General features: G+C 31.4%; 2 protein-coding genes across 3 annotated transcripts; one reads left to right on the top strand and one right to left on the bottom strand.

Annotated features, from left to right (window-relative positions):
- Positions 1-6,725: 6,725 nt before the first annotated feature.
- Positions 6,726-10,739, top strand: LOC107612672 (alpha/beta-Hydrolases superfamily protein). Of its 2 annotated transcripts, none has more exons than XM_016314374.3 (10): positions 6,726-7,184; positions 7,921-8,010; positions 8,268-8,382; positions 9,223-9,259; positions 9,413-9,482; positions 9,557-9,661; positions 9,744-9,894; positions 9,977-10,059; positions 10,137-10,230; positions 10,333-10,739. In XM_016314374.3, exons 2-10 carry the CDS (start codon positions 7,980-7,982, stop codon positions 10,415-10,417), a joined length of 771 nt encoding a protein of 256 aa, XP_016169860.2. In that variant the 5' UTR covers positions 6,726-7,184; positions 7,921-7,979; the 3' UTR covers positions 10,418-10,739. The 2 variants fall into 2 exon arrangements, with proteins under 2 accessions (XP_016169860.2, XP_016169861.2); XM_016314375.3 differs by having other exon boundaries at positions 7,129-7,247.
- Positions 10,740-11,153: 414 nt separating this feature from the next.
- Positions 11,154-12,811, bottom strand: GRX4 (glutaredoxin 4). Its single transcript, XM_016314377.3, has 6 exons — positions 12,628-12,811; positions 12,282-12,404; positions 12,094-12,193; positions 11,716-11,782; positions 11,450-11,528; positions 11,154-11,372 (listed from the first exon to the last, which is right to left on the bottom strand). The coding sequence occupies exons 1-6, from the start codon at positions 12,700-12,702 to the stop codon at positions 11,325-11,327; spliced, it is 492 nt and encodes a 163-aa protein (XP_016169863.1). The 5' UTR covers positions 12,703-12,811; the 3' UTR covers positions 11,154-11,324.
- Positions 12,812-13,382: the final 571 nt, after the last annotated feature.

The raw sequence follows: 13,382 nt of genomic DNA, 5'->3' as shown, positions 1-13,382 counted from the left end.
GTGGAATTTAATTCATACAGAAACTTAAGCATAGATAAAATGCAATAAAGTCGAACAGTACACAGTATTTTTATTATGTGTCCTATCTTTTTGTAGAAGGCAAAAAATATCAAAAAAGAAAGATATTCGGGTTAAGGCCACCAACTTCAGCTTTTGCCAAAGGATACAGACGAAAGAAAATTGCATCCACTGAAATGACAACTAAATAATATTCGTATGAACTAGGGAGCTGTACCAGAAATGCCTTTGTCCTTTTGTGAGCCTTATGAAATTAAATGGCAGTAACAATAAACTACCAAAATAATTCTGAAAGACTTTAGTTTAGATAAAAATAATTTTAAAAAATTGAAACGATAATTTGTTTTCAAAAGTAGTAATTTTAACAAAATTATTCAAACATCAACTTCAAATATTTTTTGAGGATTTATATCGTTTTAATTAAATTTTTAGGATTCTTTTTGCCAATGAAAAAACTTTTTGAAGTCGACTTGATATATAGTTTACTCAATTAAATTAGATGGCATGTAAATGTATGTATGAATCTAAATCAAGAAATTGGAATGAAAATGGAATAGATTCAAAGCCTCACTCGCATCACATCTTACCAATAATGAAAAGGAAATAAATATCACAATCGTTCCGAATTGGAATCACAGAGGCACAACTTAGTAAGCATATATATATATATATATAGATGAAGAAATGCTTTACCAGCCATTATTCCTTCTCCATCATTATTATTTCGTGCAGATGTTTTACTTTATCTAGCAGTATGCTAGCGAAGTTAGCACATAGTTTTTTTTTTCCCACAAAAATATTGAATATTGAACTGCTGCTACTATATCCAATAATACTAGTTTATTATATATTCAAATTTGGTTGCGAAGATGTTGAATTTCAAGTTAGTTCATGGATGCATTAGCCCTTGTTAACATAACATGCATGCATGCATGCTTCTGTGGACATCATATTGTGGCATTCATCAACCTATTATTTCATAAATTCTTGGATGCAACTAAGAATAAGAAAATGAGAAAATCCACCTTCGTCAAATGTGTCACATTATATATATAAGTATAACACAACTCATTATTTTAGTTATAGTAAATGAATAAAAATATATATATGAAAGAGTTTGAAACAGATAAAAATATACACAAGATTCTTAAATATTAAAGTACATTTCAAATATTATTTTGAATGGATAAAAATACACCCCAAAGATTTATAAATATCAAACTTTCATAAATAACATGACACTATTTTTTTTATGTGTATTTGTGTCAATTCACAGTAACTAATTCTCCTTATATATTTAATCTAAACTTTTGTAGAAAAAAGAGATTGAAAGTTTTAAATTTCAACTTGAAAATAAAAAAAAAAAACCATCTCATAATTAGCCGATGGCAACGAAAAGACTAGTCATTGTACGAAATGAAATATATTCTTTAAAGTAAGTTTATTCAACCACAAATTATGAAAAGATACGATGATTATGTCGATTTACCTCGTCGTGATATTGTTGGTACACACGTAGGTAGGGTGCAACCATCAATTTGCCTTTGCATTCTTTATAAAATGGTTAATAAAATTAGGGGTGAGCACGGGTAGCGGATACCCGATTACACGTCCGAACCCGAACCAAACCAATTAAATTAGTTCTAAAATCAATGGGTAATCAAGTCCAACCTGAATCAAATCGATGATTTTTGTTAGTGATTGGTTTGGGTATCGGTTTTGGGGGTACGGAACCTGAACCAACCCGCGAACCCGATCATATATTAATTAAATAAAAAAAAAAAATATATATATATATATATATATATATATATATGACTTTTTCATTAGACAATGATTATTCATTATTAATATGTTTAGATTTTAATGAGTTTAGTTTTTAATGTATTTAGTGTTCAACATGTTTGGATTATTTCTATTGATATTACATGTTTATTGTACTTGTTGAATTTTTAAGATAAAAATTTGATTTTTTTTTATGAATTTCAAAATCATCGGGTACCCAATTATCCGAACCGAACCAATCCGTTCTTAATCGGTTTGGTTTGGTTTGGATACATATACAAAAAAATACAAATCCAAACCAAACCAAACCAATTATATTTTAATCGATTCGATTCTAATTTTACCATAAACTCGAACCAAACCAACCCGTGCTCACCCCTAAATAAAATATATATGAATGATACATATCAACTTTCCCTAATGAATGGTAGAAATTAATTAAATCAACTTCGTTATCACGTCATCTTAAAATATAGAGAGACAAAGTGTAATCACCAATACATGTTGATATTGAAAATATTGACGTTAGATAATCCAAGGCACACAACATTTAATGATTATACGAGGGCCTAACATGAAGTGCAATATCAAAGTGGCTTATCATTTGTATTTGACTTTTAATGATGAGTTATCTCATACTTCTTTTTCACTTTTTAAGCCAGTTTTGTCTTGTAATCACATTGGTCCACTCTATCATCAAACCAAATTTTGAAATTTGCATAGCAATCAAAACCTCCTTTTGTAGCTTTATGTAATAATTGGATAATTATACTTTTTATATTAAGTGGAAGCTGAAAATTTATTTGTCTCGTTTTTCATGAAATCTAAAACAGTTTTAGGCATTTTCTTCATCAAGGATAAATACTGCAAATAAAACCTACCACAACTATGCAAAATGAAACGTTCTCCTAAAAAATTATAAGGTAGTGTTTGTTTTTAGATAGTAGAATTAAAATTTCAGTTTCAAGATTTAAAATTTTAGTCTCTTCATTATCTTCAGAAAATAGGAAAATAGTAGGAGACTAAAATTTTTAGAGATGGAAACTGAAATTTTAATAATATTTTTTTTCAAAAATATTTTTATTTGACTCTTTAAATTCTAAATTTATTCTTTAATTTTTATATTTATCTTAAATTAAACATAATATTAAAACATAATTCAGTCCAATATATTTTATACCAAACATAATATATAAATTTAATTTAATTTCTATCTGTCTCTGTCTTCTAATCTCAATTTTCGTCTTCGTCTTCCTTCCAAACGCAGCCTAAAATATATATTATTCATTCTAAAGTCGGCAAAGTAGTATTCGCTCGTACAGTAAATCCTTTGAATTTATTAATCTAATGGAGACGGATTAGCAGCTAAAAAAAAGTTATCCATACCTTAAAATCATAGATGAAAGAGATACAAATATAAAGAGATTTGTAATTATATGTACTATTTAAAAAGTTGTTCATGCCTTACCAACTTTTTAAATTGTCCATATATTATTTCTAGTGACAAACACAAGTATATATGTAGAAGATATTATTGGAAATATTTGAATATCTCATATGGTTTTGTACTTGCTAATTATATTTTAATTAAGAATAAAGTATATTTTTTTGTTCTTGAAAGTTGATTAAAAGTTTTAAAAATATCGCTAAATTTTATTTTGTTTCAATTTTATCCTAGAAATTTTCGATTTGCATCAAATTTATTCCTAACAACTAATTTTTCAAAAAAATTATGACCAATCCAAGAAGAATTTTACAAGAAAAATCTTTAACACAAGTAAATCAAAGATATTTATTATGTATTATTGTTGGATTAGTCCTAATTTAAAAAAAATTAATTGTCAATAATATATTTGATGCAAATCGAAAACTTTTGGGACAAAATTAAAACAAAATAAAATTTAAAGAGATTTTTGAAATTTTTGATAAATTTTAAAAAATATATATATACTTTATCCTTTAATTAAAATTAATTTCAAGTAATTGTTTATATTTAATTCTTATTTGTCATTTCATCCCTGTATAAGGTGACATAAATTATAGAATATTAATATGTTATACACACTAAGCATTTATATATTGATATATGTGTTACATCAAAGAGAGATGCTAGACTTATATATTGAGATAATTTTACAAAATGTATAAGAATCAACACTCAACAGATTCTATAATTAGGAAGCACAAGGAATTTTCTTTTTGCTTAACAAAATATTATTATTAGTTGAAAGACAGCAAAGTGTGCTTTCTATGCTCTTTTAAAGAAATATTAGTTAATAGTTATACACTCTTTTTGAGAAACGTTCAAGTCATTAAATCATTTATAAATAAATATATGAGAAAAGACGTTTTAAATATACACTTATAATAAAATTTAGTGATTAAAAAAAAATACACACGTTCAACTTTTTTTTTTTTTATATATATTTTCCCAATTCAGTATATATGATAAAACTCTCCACAATACTTGAATTTGAGACATTCACTAAGAAAAATAAGTATAAACCAATTAAACCGTGTCCATGCATGATTGACATATAAAAAGTCTTCAGTTGTTGGTGTATAACATGGATAAAATTGTTTATCTTATCCTAATTAATGATCCTCTAATAAATCTATTTCTGTAAATGACAAAAAGGAGAAGCTAGCTAGAAATAGGTATGGTATGGTATGGGTATGGCTCACAAGTCACAAGTGTCTAGTCAATAGAGTTATAGCCCTAGATGAATGAAAGTCACAAGCGTAATGTTCAAGTTAAAATTCTCTAATTATTAAGGGGATGCAATTTAATTTTTCAATTTATGTTCAATGTTTGGTTATTCTACTTTTTGTTAGTGCTATAAGTGTGAGGAGTGTTGAAGTTAGTCTCACATCAAAGAAAGTAAGGAAAAGTGAGGAGTTTATAAGATGAAAGACCTATTAACTTGCTATCTTAAGGTTTTGAGTTGGATGTGGTATCTTTTCATCTACATTTTTTTACTAGAACAGGAGGAATATTTTTGTGTGTGTGAATGAATTAATGCATGCCAGCTTATTGCATATGAGAGCTCTAAATTAAAATAATTTGAAAATGGTCATACACTAGTTGCACTATATATATATATATATATATAATTTTTTTTTTCAGATTTTGAAGTTAACACAAGCTTTTTCAATTAGGTACTCAATATGTTCCCTTTACTGTAAAGTTTTGCCTATTTAAGCCGCCTAATCTGCAAATTATACCCACCCACCACACCCACACTGTGCTTTAAATCTCCAATAACCAAGCTAGTGCCAGCAGCATATCTTGTCTGATCTGCACATAAACAAACGCTCCCACTTTTCACTCTTGTATTTAATTTTAGTAGACATCAAATAGTTTTATTTTATACTCATAATTGAATCATCTTGAGAAAATACTCAATTTGGGTCCCTGGAGTTACACTCGAAGTTTAATTTAGTCCTTGAAGTTTCAATTGCCTCAATTTAGTCCCTGAACTTTTCAAATTTTAATCACATTAGTCTCTACAGTAGTTTCCGTCACAGAGTCAATTGAAAAGTTTAAGGACTAAATTGAGACAATTAAAATTTTATTTATGTAATTCTCACGTTTTATCCTATAATAAATTTATTAATTTTAAAGTCACGAGTTCATATCATAAAATCAATTACTGATAAATTTTTTAAGTTAGAGTGTCTATATTATATTCTTTGAGTGCGGCATGTATTTTTTTTAGTGTGGGGCTAAGAAGCAGTTGACAATACAAAAAGGCTTTTTAAGTTCTCCTTGGATGAGGGAAAAAATAATGATAATGATAATAATAATTCAGCAATTTTTTTGACCTAGGGATATTAGATGCTCGACCATATTGAGAGGTCAACCAATGAGAAGCTGCCAGGTCAGCAAGTTATTCTGAGTTTAAGTCAACCAGTTTAATATTGATGTCGCTTTTGTTGTGAATTAGCAGTGTCTTATGTGTTGAAGAAGAGGCCCTACTACTTAACTTCTTTTCAGGCAATGTAGATCTCATAAGATATCCTTTACTGAACTCCCAAAAAAATTTTCACTTTCAAATCTCTCATTATGTTTACCTTTTAAATTTTTCTCCTTTCTTTAGATTTATCTAATCAATAGTTCCAAAAGCAAAATACTTTTTTGCTGAATTCCAAATGAGACTTCATAATTATTATTATTAAAGCATGGCAGTTAAAAGTAGCAAGTGTTAGTGCTAGCATTGTTAGATTACATTTGGTGAATGCCCTGTATTAATATTCAGATATTAGAAATAAATATAAAAAAAAAAAGTAATGATTTTGAGTAGAGAAGAGAAGGTGGAAGCTCTGATAAGATTAACAAGAAGAAGGAAGGGAGGAATCATATTCATACATGATGAGAGTTTGACATTAGGCAAAAAGAAAGAAAATAAAATTGGGAGTATGAGTTCTTCTGAAGGTTGATTGCATCCCAATACTTTGCATATTGAATTTGATATTTTTTTTTTTTCACTCTAGTCCAGAATCTCCATCAATGCAAGCATAGAACTTGAGAAAGCATGGTGCAAAAATATAAAACCAGTTAGTGGGAAGAAGGGAAGGACAGATATATGCATATAACAATTTAAGAAATCCAAGTAAGCAGCATGAAAGGTCCATTCTATAGGGTAGCAGACACATAGTGGTGCATAATGAATGTACTCATTGACCTATACATAGTGATAGTGCCTCTACCTCTGTATACCTCTCAAATTTTTATCTTGTTGGGTTGAGCCTGGGATATATGCCAGCTCCACTTTTCACTTTGCAATATAAATTACATATTTGATACATTCATTATTACTGTGAGAATCAAACCTGCAATGCAAACAAATATATCAGCACAACTTGGAGACAGAAAAAACAGGAAAATCCACCACCATAACATAAAAACCAATTAAAAGAACTTGGATAGTGGGATATATTTCAAGTTGGAGTCCACTAAATCCCTTTCTAACTGACAAAGCTAAAGATTTTGCAGAAAATCTGCTAATAATGCCACACAAATTTGATAAAAACAATGGCCTTTGCATATATAGATTCCTTTTGGTTTAAAGATCATGGCTCAACTAAAGTTTTTATTTTCTATCTTCTTTTGTTTTTCTTCTAAACAAATTTTACCGGTCTATAAACACTTGAAGACTTTAATTTTAGGAGGTTATTTTTCACCTTAGTGTGTTAAAAGAGAAGGTTAGTTAAGTTATTTTATTTTAATTTTGTCACTATGCATAAGAGGGAAGGTCTACTAGCATTTGGACACATGCTGTTTCTCATGAGTATAAACAAACAAGACTTTTCTTCAAGTGGGGTGTGAGCTTTCCATACCAAGTTTAATTGCAAGTCAGAAAGCAAAATAGAGGAACAAGGTTAGATTAAAAGGCTTACATGCTTTTCATTGTTGTCAATTCAAATTGCAAGTTCTAGTTCAGGTTAGTGAGCTTGGTTGTTATGCTATTACTACTGCCATGTGTTAAGACCTGAGAGCAAGAGAAGAAAAAAGCTAAGGGAAAATACCAAGAAGCTCAGCTTCCTTTTGCAGCTGCAAATTCTTGGTGGTTTCCATTGCTTTACTTCTTTCTTTGACAATTTGAGCAGGGAAAATAAAAAGTTGAAAAAAAAAAAAGCTTTGGTTTTGAGGTTAATGGGTATCCATCAGTCATGCAGAAATTCATAAACAAATGATTGTGAAAAGATATTTTTCTTTTTTACAAACTTAGGTTATTCCTTCATGTTTTCAGTAATATTCTTGAGTTGCTTATAGTGGTTTGTATTGCTTTATTTTGTGGCCACTGTCCACAAGGCATAGATTCTCTGTGTTTTGAGACTCTCTCCTAGCTGTGCGGTTTAGGAGAATGGATGATTGTGCTTTGCTCTGCTTAGATTCTCTTTGCTCATAAAAGTTCATTTGCTTTTGTCTTTGTCTTTTCCCCTCTCTCCTTTTCATGGATACCCTTTCTAGGCGGTTGCAAGGCGCAGTGCATTGCATTGCATTGCATACATGGCATGCCAGTGCATATTCACACGTTTATTTTATTCCAAACTCCACCATGCCATTCTTGGTATAAAATAGGCCTCACCATCCTTGCATTTTCTTCATTGCAGAACACTCTTCATACTCATTGCACTTGTAGTAGTAGCTGCCACTGCTTTGGACACCAAAAATGAGCTATGGACATCCTTATATGGGTTCAGGTTTCTTCCTTTGCTCCTTCCTCCTCATACTCCTTTATTCTTCCTTGCACTTTGCATGAAATTCAGCAGCTTACTTTGCAGATTCTTATATTTAAGATAGTTACATGTGTTTATTTCTGCCTTGCAGTTGCTGCATTGTTTAACTTTGATTATGATTTTCTTTGTCCATTTGAAATATTATCATGACTTGTTTCCCACTCTTCAAAGTTCAAACTTGATATGCCATTAAGTAGTATCTTTCTGGCTTACAATTGCAGGTAGCCGAACTGCTCGAAGAACTTTTGAGTTCGGGAAGACGCATGTAGTGAGGCCAAAAGGAAAACACCAAGCCACCATAGTATGGCTGCATGGTCTTGGTGATAATGGTTTGAGGTATGGATGCCATAACATCTCTTCAACCTTGTTATATGTCATGATAACTCCCAATTTTTCGGTTCTGTATTATACTTTTTGCACGTGAATCCTTTCTTTCTTTGTTCAACCTTTTGATGTTTTCTAATGACCTTTTTTCTGTCCCAAGCTCTTTTCTTGTTTTTCTTTCAAAAAAGTATACAGTTGATAAGTGTAGAAATACTATTGAGTGTTAACAAAAGGAGAAAAAAGTAGATATAAAACCTCTTCATAAATATATTAATTGTTAACTTTCTGCAAAGTAAATTATTTTTGGTTAAGGAGCTCAAGGGGTTTATATGTACTCTGGATCTAAAATTCACAACTTTCCAATCCAAGAATCTTGTCCTATTTTTGTTCTGTTTGTGTACAGCTTCATTCTTTTCTTTGTTTCAAGTACATGATCCGTAAATGAAGGATGAAACTTTTGAGAGCAAGAATGTCTAAATATATGAGTGGAAATCAGAATTGAATTTTCCCTAATGAGGGTTTTCAATGTTGAGATTCTGCATATATGGAATAAATTCTGCTAAAGAAAGTGGTGGTTTGTTGTGATTTTGATTTTAGAAGTTCGAGATTAACAAGAGTATATACTAAATTCTCAACTAGGGGACCACAGCCTCACTTGTTTCTGGATCAAAAATGAACAACTATACATCACTTTTGATAGAAGAATATATTTCTATGAAGGGCAGTTGATAAATTCTAGAATTATTCTCTAATATCTATTGAAAATGAAGCATAAATGCATGGCTGAGTTTGAGTAGTAACTTATGTAAGGAAACTTGTGATTTCCTGAATTTGAGTTTGTTTTGTTTGCAGCTCATCTCAGCTCCTGGAATCTCTTCCACTTCCAAATGTAAGAATATTTATTCCTTCACTCCATTTGAGAATTTCTTAATTGCTTCTCTAGTATAATACTCTCCCTAGCTAGGTGCCTATAATATTTAGATAAGTAATATAATATAATATCATAAAATGTTTCTTAATCTTATGATATGATATGGTGCAGATAAAATGGATTTGCCCAACTGCTCCTACCCGTCCTGTGGCCATACTTGGTGGCTTTCCTTGCACTGCATGTAATCACAAATCCTTATCTACTGCTAATCTTTTCTACTGATAAGTAACATGCTGATTGAAAATTATTGAATAGGGTTTGATGTGGGAGAACTCTCAGAAGAGGGTCCGGATGATTGGGAAGGTTTAGATGCCTCAGCAGCACACATAGCTAACTTGCTGTCAACAGAACCAGCTGATGGTAACAAATTTTCCAGGCCTAAATAATTGCCAAGTTGAAAATTGATTCATTTTTGCTGATGAATTTTTCATTGATGTGACAGTGAAAGTTGGAATAGGAGGGTTCAGTATGGGTGCAGCAATAGCACTTTACTCTGCAACATGTTTTGCTATGGGAAGGTATGGAAATGGCATCCCATACCCTGTCAACTTAAGAGCTGTTGTTGGACTAAGTGGCTGGCTTCCAGGCTCAAGGTATATTGATATTATAAAATTATTGAATCAATAATATATATTTTGTTTTTGTGGTTGAAAAACTTGTTACTTGTCACTGTAGGAGCTTAAGGAACAAAATAGAAGTGTCACATGAATCAAGAAGGCGAGCTGCTTCATTACCCATGTTGCTGTGTCATGGAATATGTAAGGATCATTATTGACTATAATTCTAGAGGTTCAAGTAAAAGCAAATGTGTGCATCATTAAGTTTCATTTTGCAGGTGATGATGTAGTTCCATGCAAATACGGAGAGAAATCAGCCCAATGCTTATGTTCAGCAGGATTTCGATATGTTGCATTCAAAAGCTATGATGGGTAAGTTGATTTTATAGCAAAAATGAGACACAACACAAGTTTGAGTTTTAAGTTAAAGCAACTATCTATGTATCTGAGTTGTTGGTTTGTGTGTGTGTGCAGGATTGGTCACTATACAGTTCCAAGAGAGATGGATGAGGTATGCAACTGGCTTAACTCCAAGCTAGGCCTTGAGGGATCTCCATAACAAGTTTGTATGGAGATGCATAAAGCATAAGCACAAGTAGATATAGATCATGGCAACGGTTCTTGGGGTATAGATATATATATATATGTATGTAGGAGAGATTTCATTTTCTGGGGTCCCTTTTTGTCTTGTTCCTGAGCAGCAATAAGAGTTATCAATGTGTTTTCTATGTATTTCTCTAACTATTATTATTCTAGAGCCTAGACACTTGGACACTTGTATTATCTTATGGGAGAGCTTTGTAGTTTTAATTTTAATGATTGTAAGAGATTTGCAGTTTTAATTATTGTAACAATGTTTCTTGCGTTTTCTTACACAAAAATCAGTTTAAAATTGAAATCTTTAACCTCATACAAATTATCAAAATTCCTTATTATTATTCACTTAGATAGTATAAATAAATAAATATTCGTGGAATCGCATTGCGCATTGATTAGCTCCAAAGGAAGATTAGATTAGAAAATCAAATTCTTCTATGCGTATTTTCAAACAAAAATGATATTCCAACAACAGAGTTAGATAACTATTATTTCTCCATTTTCTAAACTGTTGCCAACATATCTCATGTTTTCGTCTCAAGCAACAATTTGTTAGTCTTGCTTCCATAGAGTAACTATTCCGCAACATATCAAGTTTGTTCACAATAACATAACTTGACGACTGAAAAGAAGTTCAGTCCCAACTGTTGGAGAAAATTAAGGCAAGGAACATCCACGAAAATTCTCATACAAAGAAATACCTCAAAACTAGCAGTAAATTTTTATTTGCAAACAAACTTATTACTATCATTAAAATCCGATACCAAAAAGTCACATAATGGCATCTTTCGGCCAAAAACAAGAGTAATACATCAAACAAGTTTTTCTAAGCTAATTTACTCTCAAGTTTCATCACCATAGTTGTGCTTTTACTTCTTGGATGTAATATCTTTAAGCTTTTCCTTCAGCTCGCCATTCTACATGAATGCAAATTATTTTAAACACAGTACAAAAGAATAAGTACAAAAGATTAACAAATGAAATGTGAACTAACCTGGTGCATATTAAGGATAATATCTGATCCGCCAATAAACTCTCCCTTGATGAAAACTTGTGGAAATGTTGGCCAATGACTGCACAGAAAAAGCCACGGGAGAATGGTATGTCATAAGTAATTTAACTTGTTAACACTTCCCTTCTAGAACTATCATGAACAATTGATCTGAACGCATAACTACGCCACTTTAAATGCAATGGCAAAATGAAATAATTTACTCTTATGAAGTAGAAAGCAACACATAAATGAAAGCATGAATGTACCTGAAAGCTTTTACAGCACTTTTCAGTTCGGGATCCTCCAAAATGTTCCTAGCACTTATGGGAACATCTGTAATTGCACAATATAATTATAGTCTCAACTTGCAGTTTATGAATACAAATTCACATTGGACACAAATTACTGTAAACTAAAAGAACATAATTCATCAATGAGGAGAAAATTATGCCTTAAAAAATGAATCACTATATGGTTTGTTAAAAATGTAATACTACACCCATAACGAGCAACACATTGTGTAGTTAGATAGGTACATTATTTGGGAACATGAGGAGAAACTACATTCCTAACATGAAGATACAAGCACAGAGCATATTTCTTGTATAATTGAGAATGCAGCTTACAAAATTGCATTTACTTACCATATTGTTTTAAAACTCTAACAGCAAGTGAACTAAATCCGCACTGTGGAAAATCAGGCACACCTTTCATGTAAAGCATAACGGGATTCTCTTTGACATCCTGCACAACACAGTTCAAGTTGCAGTTCACCATGCCATTATGAAAACAAGAAACAGGTGATAAAGCTTTCAAGTATGAGATAATTCACCTTCTCAACAACATCTGCCAATGAAATGCCAGAATTCTCAAGTTTATTCGCTGGCTTGAAGTCGTCATGAGTGTCAGGATCATTTGACACCGTCGTGAAGTATCTCATTCCATAATTAGATAACTGGAAACATTGAATCCGAAATCTTTTATTAGGGAAAAAATCGACAAAATTGTTTCGTTGCATAGGGCATAATGAGAAAAGCGAAGAAAATTTCTAGATTTCAACAACAGTAATTATAATGATAATCAGCTGAGAAGAAAGCAAAGCAATATCTGGACCCCGACAAAACAATCCCCATCTCCAGCGTCACCTAATTCCAATTTCAAGAGTTTTGGAGCGTTACCGGAGTTGCAAGAGAAGGAGAACGAGAACGAGAAGCTAATCCCTTGAAGAGGATGCTTGATAACGATGCCGCCATGCTCGTCCCTGCTACTATCCCTTCTGATATGTTGTTATGGTTTGGGAGAAGATGCCATTACCACTTGCCAGCACAGGTTGTTATTTTTTTTTTTTTTTGGTCATGATTGTTTTTGCATCTTGAGTTCTTGACACCTTGGGCTAGCCCATGATCCCTTCCCAGCACAGGTTGTTATTCAAGTGTTGCGTCGTCGTGAAATTGGGGTTTCTATGCACTGGCCTGTAGGCTGTACAAGAAGACCATTTTTTTTTTTTTTTGGTCTTCTGTAGAACAAGAGCTTAGGCTCTTGTTGTATTGGTTTTTTTTCCTTTGGGCTTTATCCATCTTATAACATTGGGCCTTAAGGCCTCTATTTTAATAGAAACAAATAAATAATTTACCAAAAAAAAAAAAAAGAAATAAATAAATAATGCAATAAGAACATATTACATATTTACATTATTACTTCCTCAATTATTTTGAAAATAATATACTTTGACATCTTACAGACTTACACTTTTACTTCCTCACAAGACATATTATTTTTTGGGGTTTTTTATTAATTTATTACCCTAAGGTAGCGTTTGTTTTGAGGTATTGAGACAGAGACTGAGAGACTGAGATTTAGTATTGTGTTTGTTAGTTTAGAGACTGGTACTAAAATTTCTGTCTCTGTCTCTAAAATTTCAGTATTTCAGTAC

The sequence above is a fragment of the Arachis ipaensis genome, chromosome B8 (assembly GCF_059453495.1).
Source record: "Arachis ipaensis isolate K30076 ecotype BB chromosome B8, ASM5945349v1, whole genome shotgun sequence".
Lineage (NCBI taxonomy): Eukaryota > Viridiplantae > Streptophyta > Magnoliopsida > Fabales > Fabaceae > Arachis > Arachis ipaensis.
Note: the sequence above shows the minus strand (reverse complement) of the source record. Positions and strands in the feature narration are given on the sequence as shown.